The following is a 12,459-nucleotide window of genomic DNA, read 5'->3' on the forward strand; positions in this document are numbered from 1 at the left end:
TTATATATAGCTCACTGAATTAGAATTAGTTATTTACCTGTCCATCTTCCCAGACAGGTCATTAACACCCACAGAAATTTGGGTAAATAAATTCAGTGTGAATAGTTAACAATGTGGCATCCTTGCTGTTGGAATTTTTAAATTTGCTTTTTGTATAGTTTATGTAGACATTTTCTGGAAGGGTGGGTTCCCTAGGACAGACAGTAACATTTTGACTCACTTGGTCCCTTGTCTTGTATGAGAATATATAGGGCTTTGGATATCTACATCTTGTAAAAAAGGCTATAGCTTCTCAACACTCATAAAGATCAAGTGTCAAGGACCTCAAGAGATAGCTTTTCAGGAGATTGTAGCTATGCTATGGTAGGCAGAATTCTAAGATGGCTGCCCAAGATTCCCAATCCTTGGTTATTCAATCAAACACCAGTCTAGGTGCTGTTTTGAAGGGATCTTGTCAATGTAATTAAAGTTACTAATCAGTTGACTTTAAGATAGGGAGTTTATTCAGGTAATCACATGAGTCCTTTAAAAGCAGAAAGTTTTCTCCAGCTGGTAGTGATGGGCCCTTGATGGTTTTAAAGGAGGGGGCCACACAAAAAGGACCAGAGAGAGCAGTCTTGAATAGTAGAGAGCGACCCCCTGGCTAACAGCCAGCAAGGAAACAGGGACCTCAGATCTACAACAGCAAGGAACTTCATTGTCAATGACTTAAATGAACTTAGAAGCAGATTCTTCCCAAGATCCCCCTTGAAAGTTGTGGAAAGAAGCCAGGAAGTCAGCCCAGAATGGAGTCGGGGGCATTAGTTTCTGGGCTGGGGTTACAATAGACCACAGGCACTACTGCAGACTCAAGCCTAAAGACAAAGGATAAATATAAGGACCCATCAGGAGACATAGTTAGGAACCATGAGCCAGATCAAAGTATGTAAAAAGAGAGGCAGATGGGGAAAAGAATACCAGACGCCTTCACAGGACCGGATCCTGAGACAAGCCTACATGGGCAGGGTTCCCTCATGGCATGCATTTAAACATCCACAGGATGAAGATGGGTTACTAGTAATAATAGCTAACCTGTACTTAGTACGCAAATGATAGATTCAGAGGAAAAGCTCTGCTCAATAATAAAATTAAGCTTCTGGCTGCAGGATCCCTAGAATGTCTCTTAAAGAATCTGATGGGCAGCTAAAACAGGTGGGATTGACCTGCCATCCTAGCTGCAGGGAGGAAAGCCAAACATTTGCAGACTGGGACCTCATTGTGGACAAAGAATCTAGTATCTGGGGCAGGAGGCAGGGTCATACCAGGAGAAGAGAGAGGGAAAAAAAGGTGATGCCAGAGCCCATGTAAGGGTCTTAAATTCTACATTAACTAAGGAGATTCAACTCTCTTCTGTAGAGAAGAGGACACTATTTAGGATTTTATAAGCAGGGGAGGGGGATGATTTGACTCAACAAAGATTTATGGAAATGTTTGCTTTGCACTAGGTACTAACGAAGACATAAAGTTAAGTTAAACATAGTCTCTGCCGGGGGCCGGCCGAATGGCTCAGTTGGTTAAGAGCTCGCTCAAGAGTTTGAGCTCTGAGCAACAGCGGTTCGAGGCCAGCCCGAGCTGAGCAGCCGCTAAGCTGCCAATAGGTAGCAGGATGGCTCAGCTAAAAAAAAACAAAAAAAAAAAACATAGTCTCTGCCCCTTAGACAAGTACCCAATTGACTGTACAAGATGAAATAAAAAGTGAGTGTAATCCAAGATGAAGAAAGAGTGATAGACATCCAAAGGAGACCCCATCTGTTTAGTGGAGGAAGTCTGGAAATATTTCATGGAGAGGGAGCGTTTTAAAGGGGCTTTGAGGAATGAGTACTTGATGAGCACAGAATTCCCTGAAGAGGCAGCATGAACAACCAATAAACTTGTAAGAGCTGTTCAACTTCCCTGCCAATCTGAGGTGCATATTTAAACCACACTGCAATGTTATCCGTGCCAGTCGGATTGGAAAAAATTTAAAGACTGACAAAACGAAGCGTCGACAAGGAAGAATAGTGAAGGGGATATTTAGACACTACGGTTGGTGATGGAAATTAGTACAACTACCTGGGAGAATAATTTGGCAATATGCAAAATGCACTTAACCTATGGCCTCAGGAGTCCATCCCCAGGTATATATACCCAGAGAAACTCCTACACAAAGAGACAAACCAAAATGTTCATTGCAGAAATACCTGTGACAACAAAACTCAGAAATAATCTACATGGCCATCATCAGGAAAACAGATAAATTGCGGTGTCATTATATAGTGAATATGAAAGCAGGGAAACGAAGTACAACAACTACATGACATGGATGACTCTTACAAGCATAATATTGAGGGGGGGAATATAGAATACTTACCTTGATACCCATTCATATACAGTTTAAACAAGCTAATGCAAATCAATGTCATACATTGCTTAGGGAATCTATACCGATATCTCTCTATAAATATAAAGACAGAGGATGTGTAAATAAATGTGAAGTCATAGGAGTGAGAAACACCAAATTCAGGAGAGGGGACTATGGTTTGGGGAAGGGGCTTTAACTGGGGAGGGGTTCACAGAAACCTTGAAGTATATCAGTAAAAAGATTGTTTTTCGGTTGACAAAATTTTATTTCTTAAGCTATGTGGTAGGTATATGGATGTTCTTTGCACTACGCTGTATACCTTTTGTATATCTTACATATTGAATTTAAAAAATAAAGCAGATACCAGCTCTTTTAATTGTCAGCTTGGGAGAAAGTATTCTCATTTTTTTAATAGATGAGGACACAGGCTCCGAAAGGTTAGGTGATATTATTTATATTTTTTTGTTAGAGAAAATGTTTAAAAGTATATATACGCTAAACGGTGGTAGTTATCTCTGGAAGGTGGGATAACAGGTGATTTTACTTTTTTTGTTTGCTGAAGTGTACTCCCCGATATTTCTAAATCGAACATGTATTACTTATGAGGTAGAAAAGTAAAAAGCAGGGAGGGGAGAAGAAGGGAGCAGGAAATAAAGTGACTTCCTTGAAGCCAAAAAATCAAGTTTTTTTATTCCGATCCTATACTCTTAAGTGCACAAATGACAAACAATGGAAGGAATACAAGAAAGAAACTAACATATGAAAAAATGTTCAACTTCACTGCTAATCAAAGAAAAGCAAATGAAAGCACTATGGAAGAATCCTATCAAATTAGCAAAACTGTTTTTCAAGGATGAGGGTGTGGTGAAGTTGGTACTATTTATTGCTGTAGCGTTGTAAACTGGTACAGTTCACTCAGAAAATGATTTGGCAGCAAATATCAAGAGCTGTAAAAATGTTCACACCCTGCGGAAATAATCTAAATTGTGGAAACATTTGTTTCAGGAAGGAAAAAAAAAAGTTTTCACTAGTGCTTTGTTAATGTAGAAGGGGATCCTGCACTCGGACGGGAGGTCCAAGTTTGGCTGAGTATGGAAGGGTGGGCTTGTGTAATCTTCTGGACATTTATTTGTACTACATACGGGGAGGGTTAGTTTCTTAGCTGAAGGAAAAATGAGAAGGTGTGAGTGTGTGATTGAGAAAGAATGAAAGGGATTGGTCTGCTGTCTGTTCAGGCCTGGGCACTTGAATTGTCTTTTTTTTTCCTTAGTATAACTCAACTTTATGAGATTTAAGTGTAAAAGGTCAGTCTTTGGAAGGGTGTTCTGTTTTCCTATTTCCTTTTTGATTCTTTTCTTGTAAATAAAAAGTAAAAACAAAAAAAACTATATAAATAATGCATATTAATTTAAAGAATAATAATTTTTAAAATCCTGTGTTCTCAGTACCCAGATTAGGAAATAGAAACTTAGCATTCTGCTTCCCCATTTCAGATAACCTCTACCCTGAACTTGATAAATCCTTTTATGCTTTTATGACAGTCTGTATTGGGTTCTCATTGCTCAAGTACTGAGTTGTCAGAAAAGTCATGACGCATTTTTGCAATGAAAAACATAGGAAAAACACATCATGACTTTTCCGACAACCCAATAATATAGAGTTGAGTTTCGCCTATTTTTATCTTGATTGCATTTTGACCCTTACTACATGTACTTTTCTGTATCTTATTTTTTGCACTCAATATTGAGTTTTTGAGGCTTATCTGTGTTGATGTATTTAACTAAAGTTTGTTCATTTTCCCTGAAGTCTATTTTTACACTATGTGAATTCACCAACTCAGTCAGAGGTGGGGCCCTCAAATCTGCATTTTGAACAAGCACCCCAGGTAAGACTATTAAGGCAGGTAGTCCTTGGCTCACACTTTGAGAAATATTTAGAGGAGAAAGTCCAAGTTCTTACCCCTCAGTCTCCCAACTCTTTACCTCAACCTTTTAATTTCAGTTAAACTGCTTGTCTCTCCTTTTCCAAAAATAGTTTCTCATCTTTCTTCATGTAAATAATCCCTATTCTTCAAAACTCTCCCAAGACAAAGATTATCATTATCATTGTTGTCACTGACACAACATACCAGGTACTGAAGGAAGCTTTCTATACATCATCTCAGTAATCCTCACCCAACCCCATGAGGAAGGTACTGGGACTATCCTCGTTTTACAGATAAGGAAATAAGGGTCAGAGAGAGTAAGTAACTTGCCCAGAGGCCAACAGTTCTTAAATGCAGCCCTCTTTCACTGTCTTATTTGTCTTTGTCCCTCCAGGGTCCAGTGTAGGACTTGGTGTGTCATAGGTACTCAATAAATATTTGAGTTGAAGTAACAGGAAAAGTCAAGGAGACCAGATGGGAAGCCATCCCTTTAGTTCAGATGGTGGCAGTGGGGATGGAAAAGAGCTAACCTGGATTTGGCATGCCAGGCCGTTACAGAGCTGAGGTCTGGGGAGTGAGAGTGGTGGGGGGAATTAGGAAGAGACAGACGTTTCCATTGTTTTTTTACTTTGGGCACTTCTGTTTTTTGTGTGTGTGGTTTTGTTTTTTGGTTTTTGGGTGGTTTTTTTTTTTTGAAAAATTTACAGAAAGCACATGTTGCTTTTACAATTTAAAAAAGAGCGAGAGAGACATTATAGAGGCAGAAGCTATGTGACTTGGCACCAGTGGAAACACAGTAAACAATGAAGAACGAGAAATCTAAGCTGACCAGGAGGTTTCTGATAAGGGCAGGTAGAACACCGGAGTCATTTGCAGAAAGAGAAATGTCAGGAGGGAGGCTTTGGGAGGAGATGCTGACTATCACTTGGAGATTCTGGGTTTGGGAAGCAACAGGTCATCCTTGAGGAGGGTCCACCAAAGCAGCTGGACTTGCACATACAAAATTCAGTAGCGAGGTTGAGCTAGACCCATATTCTGAGAGATGCTGGTTGAAGTCATAAGCTTAGTGTACAAAACAGGAAAGAAAGAAGCAAGGAAGAAGGTCAAGGGTCCAAATGTTGGGGGGCGGGGTATGAGGCACATGTGAGAGGAAGAAGAGAACTCAGGGAAGACACTTAACAAAGAGTAGCCAGAAGTGTAAAAGAACCATCTTACAGCCACCAAGGGAAAAGAGAATTTCGAGAAGAAGCACGTGTAAGTGGCATCAAAAAATAAACGGTTATTGAATGGGAAGAAGACTCACAGGAGGCCTTCAGATGTGGGAATTCAGAGGCCCTTCAGAGTCAAATTCTAGAGGCATGCTGTTCCAAGAGCCTAGACGTGATAGCTCTGAGAATAACTACATATTATTGGGAGTCTGACAAAAAGAGGAAGGGAAGGAACGTGATAGTAGGGTTTAGGAAGAATTATTTTGAGGTAGAAAGATGTCGTGATCTTGCCTTTTTGTTCTGGTGTCTCCGAGTGCTTGCCATGGTGCTTGGGGACAACGATCACTTGTTGGAGATGTACTGTGGGCCAGACACTGTGATAAGCTCTTTGTGTCATGGATTGTCTCAATGCCTTCAGTTTTCCTCTCTGTAATATGACTGACACATAACTGCCAACTCAAACTTCCTCAAGTGCCGATCATGCTTCTCCTCGACCGGAAAACTATTAGTGACACCCCGTTCCCCAGACCATAATATCCAAACTCCTCAGTTTGACAACTAAGAGCCTTCATGGTGTGACCCTCACTCACCTGCCTGGCATCATCGCACAACTCACTTTTCCAGCGTGAGTTTCTTGTCTGTGAGCATGCACGCATTAATTCATCCAATGAACATTTACTGAGCACCTACTATGTGCCAGGCATTGTTTCGGATGCCAGGGAAAGAGTGGTAAACAAGAGAAATGGCTCCCTGCTGTCATGGAATGTACCAAAATAAACAAGTAAACAAGAAAATATCAGACAGGCATACAAACTTTGATGAAAAAAAGAGGATAATAAGATAGGGACTGTTGGGGAGGAGGATTAATTTGGATGGAATAGTCAGAGAAAGTCTCTGTAAGGAGGTGAGTTTTAAGCTGAAACCTGGTTGACAAATAGGAGCCTCAGCAACGCCCTGGGTGAGGAACAGTCCGGGCAGAGGGAACAGTTAGTACCAAGGCTCTGAGGTGTACATGCCCCTTGGTGTGATCAAGGACCAGAAAGAATGCAGGTGGGCTGAAGCACGGTGAGAGGGGAAAGGTGATATCAGAAGAGGCTGGGGTGGCGTGTGGGTATAACTGGGGCAGGGCCTGGTAGCTTGCTGAAAGATTTGGGTCGTGATCCTAAAAGCAATGGGAGCTGCTGGTTTTAAGCACCTAGGTGATGTGATTCCATTCAGGGTTTTGAAGATCACTCTGCCTTCTGTGGGAAGATTAGAGCAAAAATAAAATCTGGGATATCGGTTGGGAGGCCACTGGAGGAATTCAGATAAGGGACGGCGGTCATTTGGGACTAGAGAGTGGCAGTGGAGAGGGAGAGGCTGGTAGGTCTGAGAGCTAAGATTGACAGGGCTTGGTGATGACATGAATTTTGAAGTGAAGAGAGGTGGGCAGCATGTGCAAGAAGCTAACGGCCCAGTTACAGGGTAGGAACAAAGGGGAAATACGGCAAGTCAGCTACCTCTACTCTCACCAATACCATTTAAGTATTCCCGGCTCATGGCTGGGGTGGGAGGGAGGTGGCAGAGCCACAAAGCAAGTGACACATTGCCCCTCAAGAGCTCACGTCTCATAGGATAGACACATCTGTAGGTATACAACATGAAAAAGAGGTGGTAGAAGAAGATTCAACTTATGCTACAAGCCAGTGACAAGTATCTGTTAAATACTGTTAGGAAGTTGGGATGGGGGCGCTGGAGGCTGGGGAGGTCTTTAGTTGGGGAGTAATGTGCTACCTTTGCTGGCAGCTATGAGGCTGCCCCTCTCCTCTGGAGCCTGGGGGAGGGCTGAGAGGTAGGAGATGGAGAAAGGGCCAGGCTATAGGCTGCCTGGTTCTATCCTCTCAGCGAGAAGGTGCATGGGAAGGACCTACTCACAACGCTGGAGTAGTGGGGTCTGTCAGAGCCCCAGGTTTATAAAGTGTCAGATAGAGACAGAGGGATCTTTTTCTGATGTAACAGGCAGATCGAAGCCTAGAGTGATGAACTGGCCTGTCCAAAGGCAGTTGGCTAGTGAATAACTACACCAAAACCGGAAGCTGGGGCTGCATCCACATCCTGCCTCCTAAATCTAGAATGAATCACAGACAATGAGCTCACAGCACATTCCTAGCTGGGGTTAGGGGTGTGTCTGCTTGTGCTAATAATGTAGCTTTTGTGTCCCTCTAGGTCCTCTAACTGGCTCCCTCTTGTGGGACATTTCCAGGACAGTTTACATTCATTAATCCAGTGCAAAATTCTCAGAATGTCTCTTCTGAGGGGTATCGTATTCAACTCCATACTGTCTCATTCCACAGCCTACCTTTGGCCAAAAACACATCCACCCCTGGAGAGACGGTACCCCTGGAGTTCACGTATATTACTCTCCGAATTTCTGATTCAGTAAGTCTGGGGTAGGGACTTAGAATCTGCGTTTCTAACAAGTTCCCAGATGCTAATGCCACTGATCTGGGGTCACACTTTGAGAACCACTGCACTGTATTAACCAGATTCATTTTTTCCTGGTCCATTACCTAATGACCCTGTCAAAAAAAGAGTTTAGGTTATCAGCTGAACTCTGGTCCCCATAAGCACTCAGACGGCATTCCCTATAGTGGAAGAAAACGAACTATAATTTAGTCTGTATCACCACAGGGAGGCTTGGAACGAAAAGCCTTCAGGCAACCACTTTTCTCTTTAGTGTTCAACACCCAACGCCCTCCTTAACCCCTTCCACCCCTTGCATCTGCCCTTACCTGTCCACACTTACTCCTCGAGGATCAAGGACCCCCAGCCCAGGGTCCTGTAAAGCTCCCGGGAACTCAAGCTACAACCCTCCATCACTTCCAAATTCAGACTGGTGTGATGGATATAAGATGGGTTCTCCAGTCCTGTAGGGTCTCAGAGGCACCAGCGAATCCCAGAGCTAGTCTGTTCCATGTTGCTGAAGAGGAGACCTACAGCCCAGTTCTGGTTCTTCTGTTAACTATGTGACCCATAATGAATCGTTTGGCATTTTCTGGCCTTCGGTTTTCAACAGGCAAAAATAACGTGTCCCTCATTATGAGAGAAAATGGGACATCTGGAGAAATATTAGCCAGAGTTCCTTGGAAAGAAGACATTAGCAACAATACTAGCACGTTAAACTTTAGAGATATGACACCTTGTGGTTTAACAACAAAGTACTTATGTGCCTGCGTGCCTGTGTATAGGTGTGTATTAGGTTCTCACAGCCTTGCCAGGTAGGTAGCAGAGGGCCTGAGAGGGGGTGGAAGTCTGGCCAAATGAAGTGTCAGGGCCAGGACTCAAACACCCCACCTTCTCAATAAAGCCAGTGTTCTTTCCAACACGCTGTCCTATCTCAGTGTATTTCAATTAAATACAGGAATACACTAGGGAGCAAAACAAATGACCCTAAAAGGACCAAAGTCACACTAACTTAAAACTAAAGAGCCAAAGACCCAGCAAATTCGAAAACAAGAGTTGCTCCCTTCAGCTGAATGCCAGGAAAGATCCCTGTAATATCATTTAACATTTGCAGGCAACTTGCTTCCGCAGTGTTAGTCCTCTTCCAGGTCCCTCTGGCTTGTTTGTCACCGGATATTTCCTGTGCAGATCGCAGCAAACCCTCCAATTGGGAGTACCTCAGACACTGCTCTACAAAGAGCCTCTGAAATTCTTTCAGCCTCTAAGTCACAGGACTGCAAGCATCCCCTAGGATAATTCTGCCTTGTCACGGCAATGAGACATCCGGTGACTAATGCCTGCACAGCACTGGGCTGGAAGAGTGTTTTCTGTTTTGTCAAATCCGTGTGTTCACACCCCAGATCTTCTCGTACCAACCTAATTTCTTATAAGTCCTGGGCTTACAGGTCTGCACTAATAAATCCCTTACTGAGAAATACGGCTGATGTAAGCAACCAACCTTGTAGGAGTGTCTTTTAAGGGCCAGGTGCTATATTGAGGGCTTTATATAAAATCTCAAATATTAGTCATTATAGTGATAATGAGACCATTCAGTTACTGAGCACCTACTTTGTAGCAGGCACTGTACTAGGCGGCTTAAATGAGATCTCTAGGTCACATCTAGCTCACTTCTCTTTTAGTAACCACTAAACTCCTGTTTCCCTAAGAGTTAGTCAAACACAATGAAGGAATGCCTTTCGTGTTCAGAACATTATTCGGACGCCATAGGTTTATCCTCACCATTAAAACATAGAAAAATAAGAGAGAGAGAGAGAACAGATTAGGCCCCAACCTGAGCCACTGACTGCCCAGGTTCAGGTCTTTCCTTATTTGGGACACTCCGAAGACGGCAGCAATGGAAATTTGGAAGGGAGCAACAGAACCACTAAAGGTTATTTCCTAAATCAAATGAGTGTTTTGATGGCATAAAAGATGTGCTTTCTGACGGAAGCTCTTGTCACATGTAGTACAATGAAAAGGTTTTTCTCCGGTGTGTGTTCTCTGGTGTGTCAGGAAATGGGAACGCTGATTGAAGCTTTTGCCACACTCAGGACATCGATAGGGCCGGTCTCCTAAGTGGATTCGTTGATGAGTCATGAAGTGGGAGCTCTGGTTGAAGCTCTTCCCGCACTCGCCACATTTATAGGGTCTTTCTCCGGTGTGGATCCGTTGGTGCTTAATGAGGGCGGAACTGTCGGCAAAGCCTTTTCCACAGTTGTCGCACTTAAAAGGCCTCTCACCTGTGTGTGTCCTCTGGTGCGTGACCAGGTGTGAGCTCTGGCTGAAACTTTTGTGGCAGTAAGGACAAGTGAAGGGCCTTTCTCCTGAGTGAGTGCTCATGTGAGCTACAAAATGAGAACTATCTCTAAAACCTTTTCCACACTCCGGGCACTTAAAGGGCCGTTCTCCTGTGTGGGTTCGTTGGTGCTTAATCAAATCTGAGCTCTGGCTAAACCTCTCCCCACATTCCTTACACCCATAAGGCTTCACTCCCGTGTGGGTCCTCTGATGGGTGATGAAATTTGAGCTTCGGCTAAAGCTTTTATGACATTCGAGGCACGTGTAGGGCTTCTCTCCCGTGTGGGTTCTTTGGTGCATTACGAGGTGTGGCTTCCGCCCAAAAGTCTTCCCACACTCTGGGCACTCATAGGGTCTCTCACCTGTGTGGGTTCTCTGATGTTTGATGAGCGTTGAGCTGTCGCTGAATTTTTTCTCACAGCCACTGCATTGGTAGGGTTTCTCTCCTGTGTGTGTTCTGCGATGGGTGACAAGGTCGGAACTCTGTTTGAAGCCTTTTCCACACTCGATGCATTTATAAGGCCTCTCGCCAGTGTGGGTTCTTAGGTGTCTTATGAGATAGGAACTCTGGTTAAAGCTTTTTCCGCATTCTGCACACACAGGCTTCTTTCCTACGTATCCATCCAGGAGATTGTTTAAGTTCTTGTCCTGTGAAAAGGGCTCCTGATGGCCCTCTCCTGGGAGGGTTCCATGGTGTCCTTCTAATTCAAGGCCCCTCTCCCAGCTTCCTCCCCAACTGGGAGTATGTGCAATATCTTTTTTGGCCCTTTCTGAGGATGTTCCACACTGTTCTGCTGTTTTAGAAATGTTGTGATTGAGTCTGTCCACCTGACTCTCGAAGTCTGAAAAATTCACAGAAGTAACAGAAAATAAAGCTATCCATTATTAGGAACAAACATCAGAAAGCAGCAAGAAGGACTAAAATCGGTGTTTTTTGCAACAGACTATACTTAAACTGACTACTTTGGTTTTCACAAAGTGAAAAGTTTATTGAAGTTCATTGAGCTTACAAAAAACATGAATTCCTAAACCCTTTTTATTTTAAGATGGCTAGAAGAATCTTGAGGTGACCTTTATATCCTTCAAGAGTATACCACATAGTGTCAAAATTAGGAAACTCCTTTCTAAGATGTTATATTAAAAACAAAAGTGAAGTGCTTACTTAAAAAGAGCCTTCATGGGCCGGCCGAGTGGCTCAGCTGGTTAAGAGCTCGCTTGGGAGCACCAGCTCTGAGCAGCAGGCCGGCGGTTCGGATCCCACATTGAGGGCCAGTGATGCTCGCCCTCTACAGCTAAGATGATGAACAACAGCTCGACCTGGAGCTGGGCTGCTGTGAGTTGCTGGGTACAGCGTAGGCTGCAGCAAGGCTGTAGTGGGCTGCCGTGAGCTACGTGAGTGGCTGGCAGCCAGCGTGATCAGCTGGTAGCCAGTGTGAGCTACTGGAAGCCGCTGTGAGCGGCCAACAAATGACCGGTGACCGATTGCCTCATCCGGGAAGAGCACAATGATCATACCAACATGGGCCAGTGAAGTGACGTCTTCCACAACTAGACCGAAGAACAAAACAGCAATTTGTCTATCTGTCTGTTCCCCTTCCACGATTCCCCAATGCTGTTCCCCTCCCCCCAACTCCCCAATAAAAAAAAATCTTAAAAAATAAAGAGCCTTCATTTGGTCAATTACTGACTATCCAAGAGGTCAAATTTAAACTTCTAACAGTAAGAACAAACGTCTAGGGCAGCATTCCAAATTCTTCTCCCACCATATTACATTCACATCTCACCTGTGTGACTTTCCCTTAGGATCTTCCTTGCCTCAAAATTTTGGAGTGGTAGGATCCACGGCTCTTCGTTCTGCTCCAGCTGGGAGATTACATTTGGTCTAGAAATCCTATACAGGAAGACGAACATAGGGTGTTAATCTGAGCCAATCACACATGGCCTGGCCAAAATCTAAGCCCTCCTCCTTGCCTAGGTAGACAAGAACGCCCAGAGAAACTCTAATGTATTTGGTCTCATTAAAAGGGAGGCCATGATGAAGTGATAAAAGAGAGTGATCACCCCAAGAGGCAGAGAAAAAAAGCCCTTTTCCTCCTATTAAAAATATATACAGAGGGCCGGCCGAGTAGCGCGATGGTTAAGAACTCGCTTGGGATGCCAGAGGGCCC

At 43.6% G+C, this 12,459-nt stretch overlaps 1 protein-coding gene across 3 annotated transcripts in view; it reads right to left on the reverse strand.

The window, feature by feature from the left end:
• Positions 1-1,685: 1,685 nt before the first annotated feature.
• Positions 1,686-12,459, reverse strand: part of ZNF774 (zinc finger protein 774) — a 55,163-nt gene continuing 44,389 nt past the window's right edge. For 2 of the 3 annotated variants that reach the window (XM_019640132.1, XM_019640130.1), the window contains 2 exons: positions 12,076-12,182; positions 1,686-11,133 (listed from right to left, as the gene is read on the reverse strand). In XM_019640132.1, coding sequence (XP_019495677.1) covers positions 9,893-11,133; positions 12,076-12,182 — 1,348 coding nt within the window. In that variant the 3' untranslated portion in view covers positions 1,686-9,892. The remainder of the gene's footprint in view (positions 11,134-12,075; positions 12,183-12,459) is intronic. The other variant, XM_019640131.1, reaches the window with a different exon arrangement.

Source organism: Hipposideros armiger, unplaced genomic scaffold (assembly GCF_001890085.2).
Source record: "Hipposideros armiger isolate ML-2016 unplaced genomic scaffold, ASM189008v1 scaffold_48, whole genome shotgun sequence".
Classification (NCBI taxonomy): Eukaryota; Metazoa; Chordata; class Mammalia; order Chiroptera; family Hipposideridae; genus Hipposideros; species Hipposideros armiger.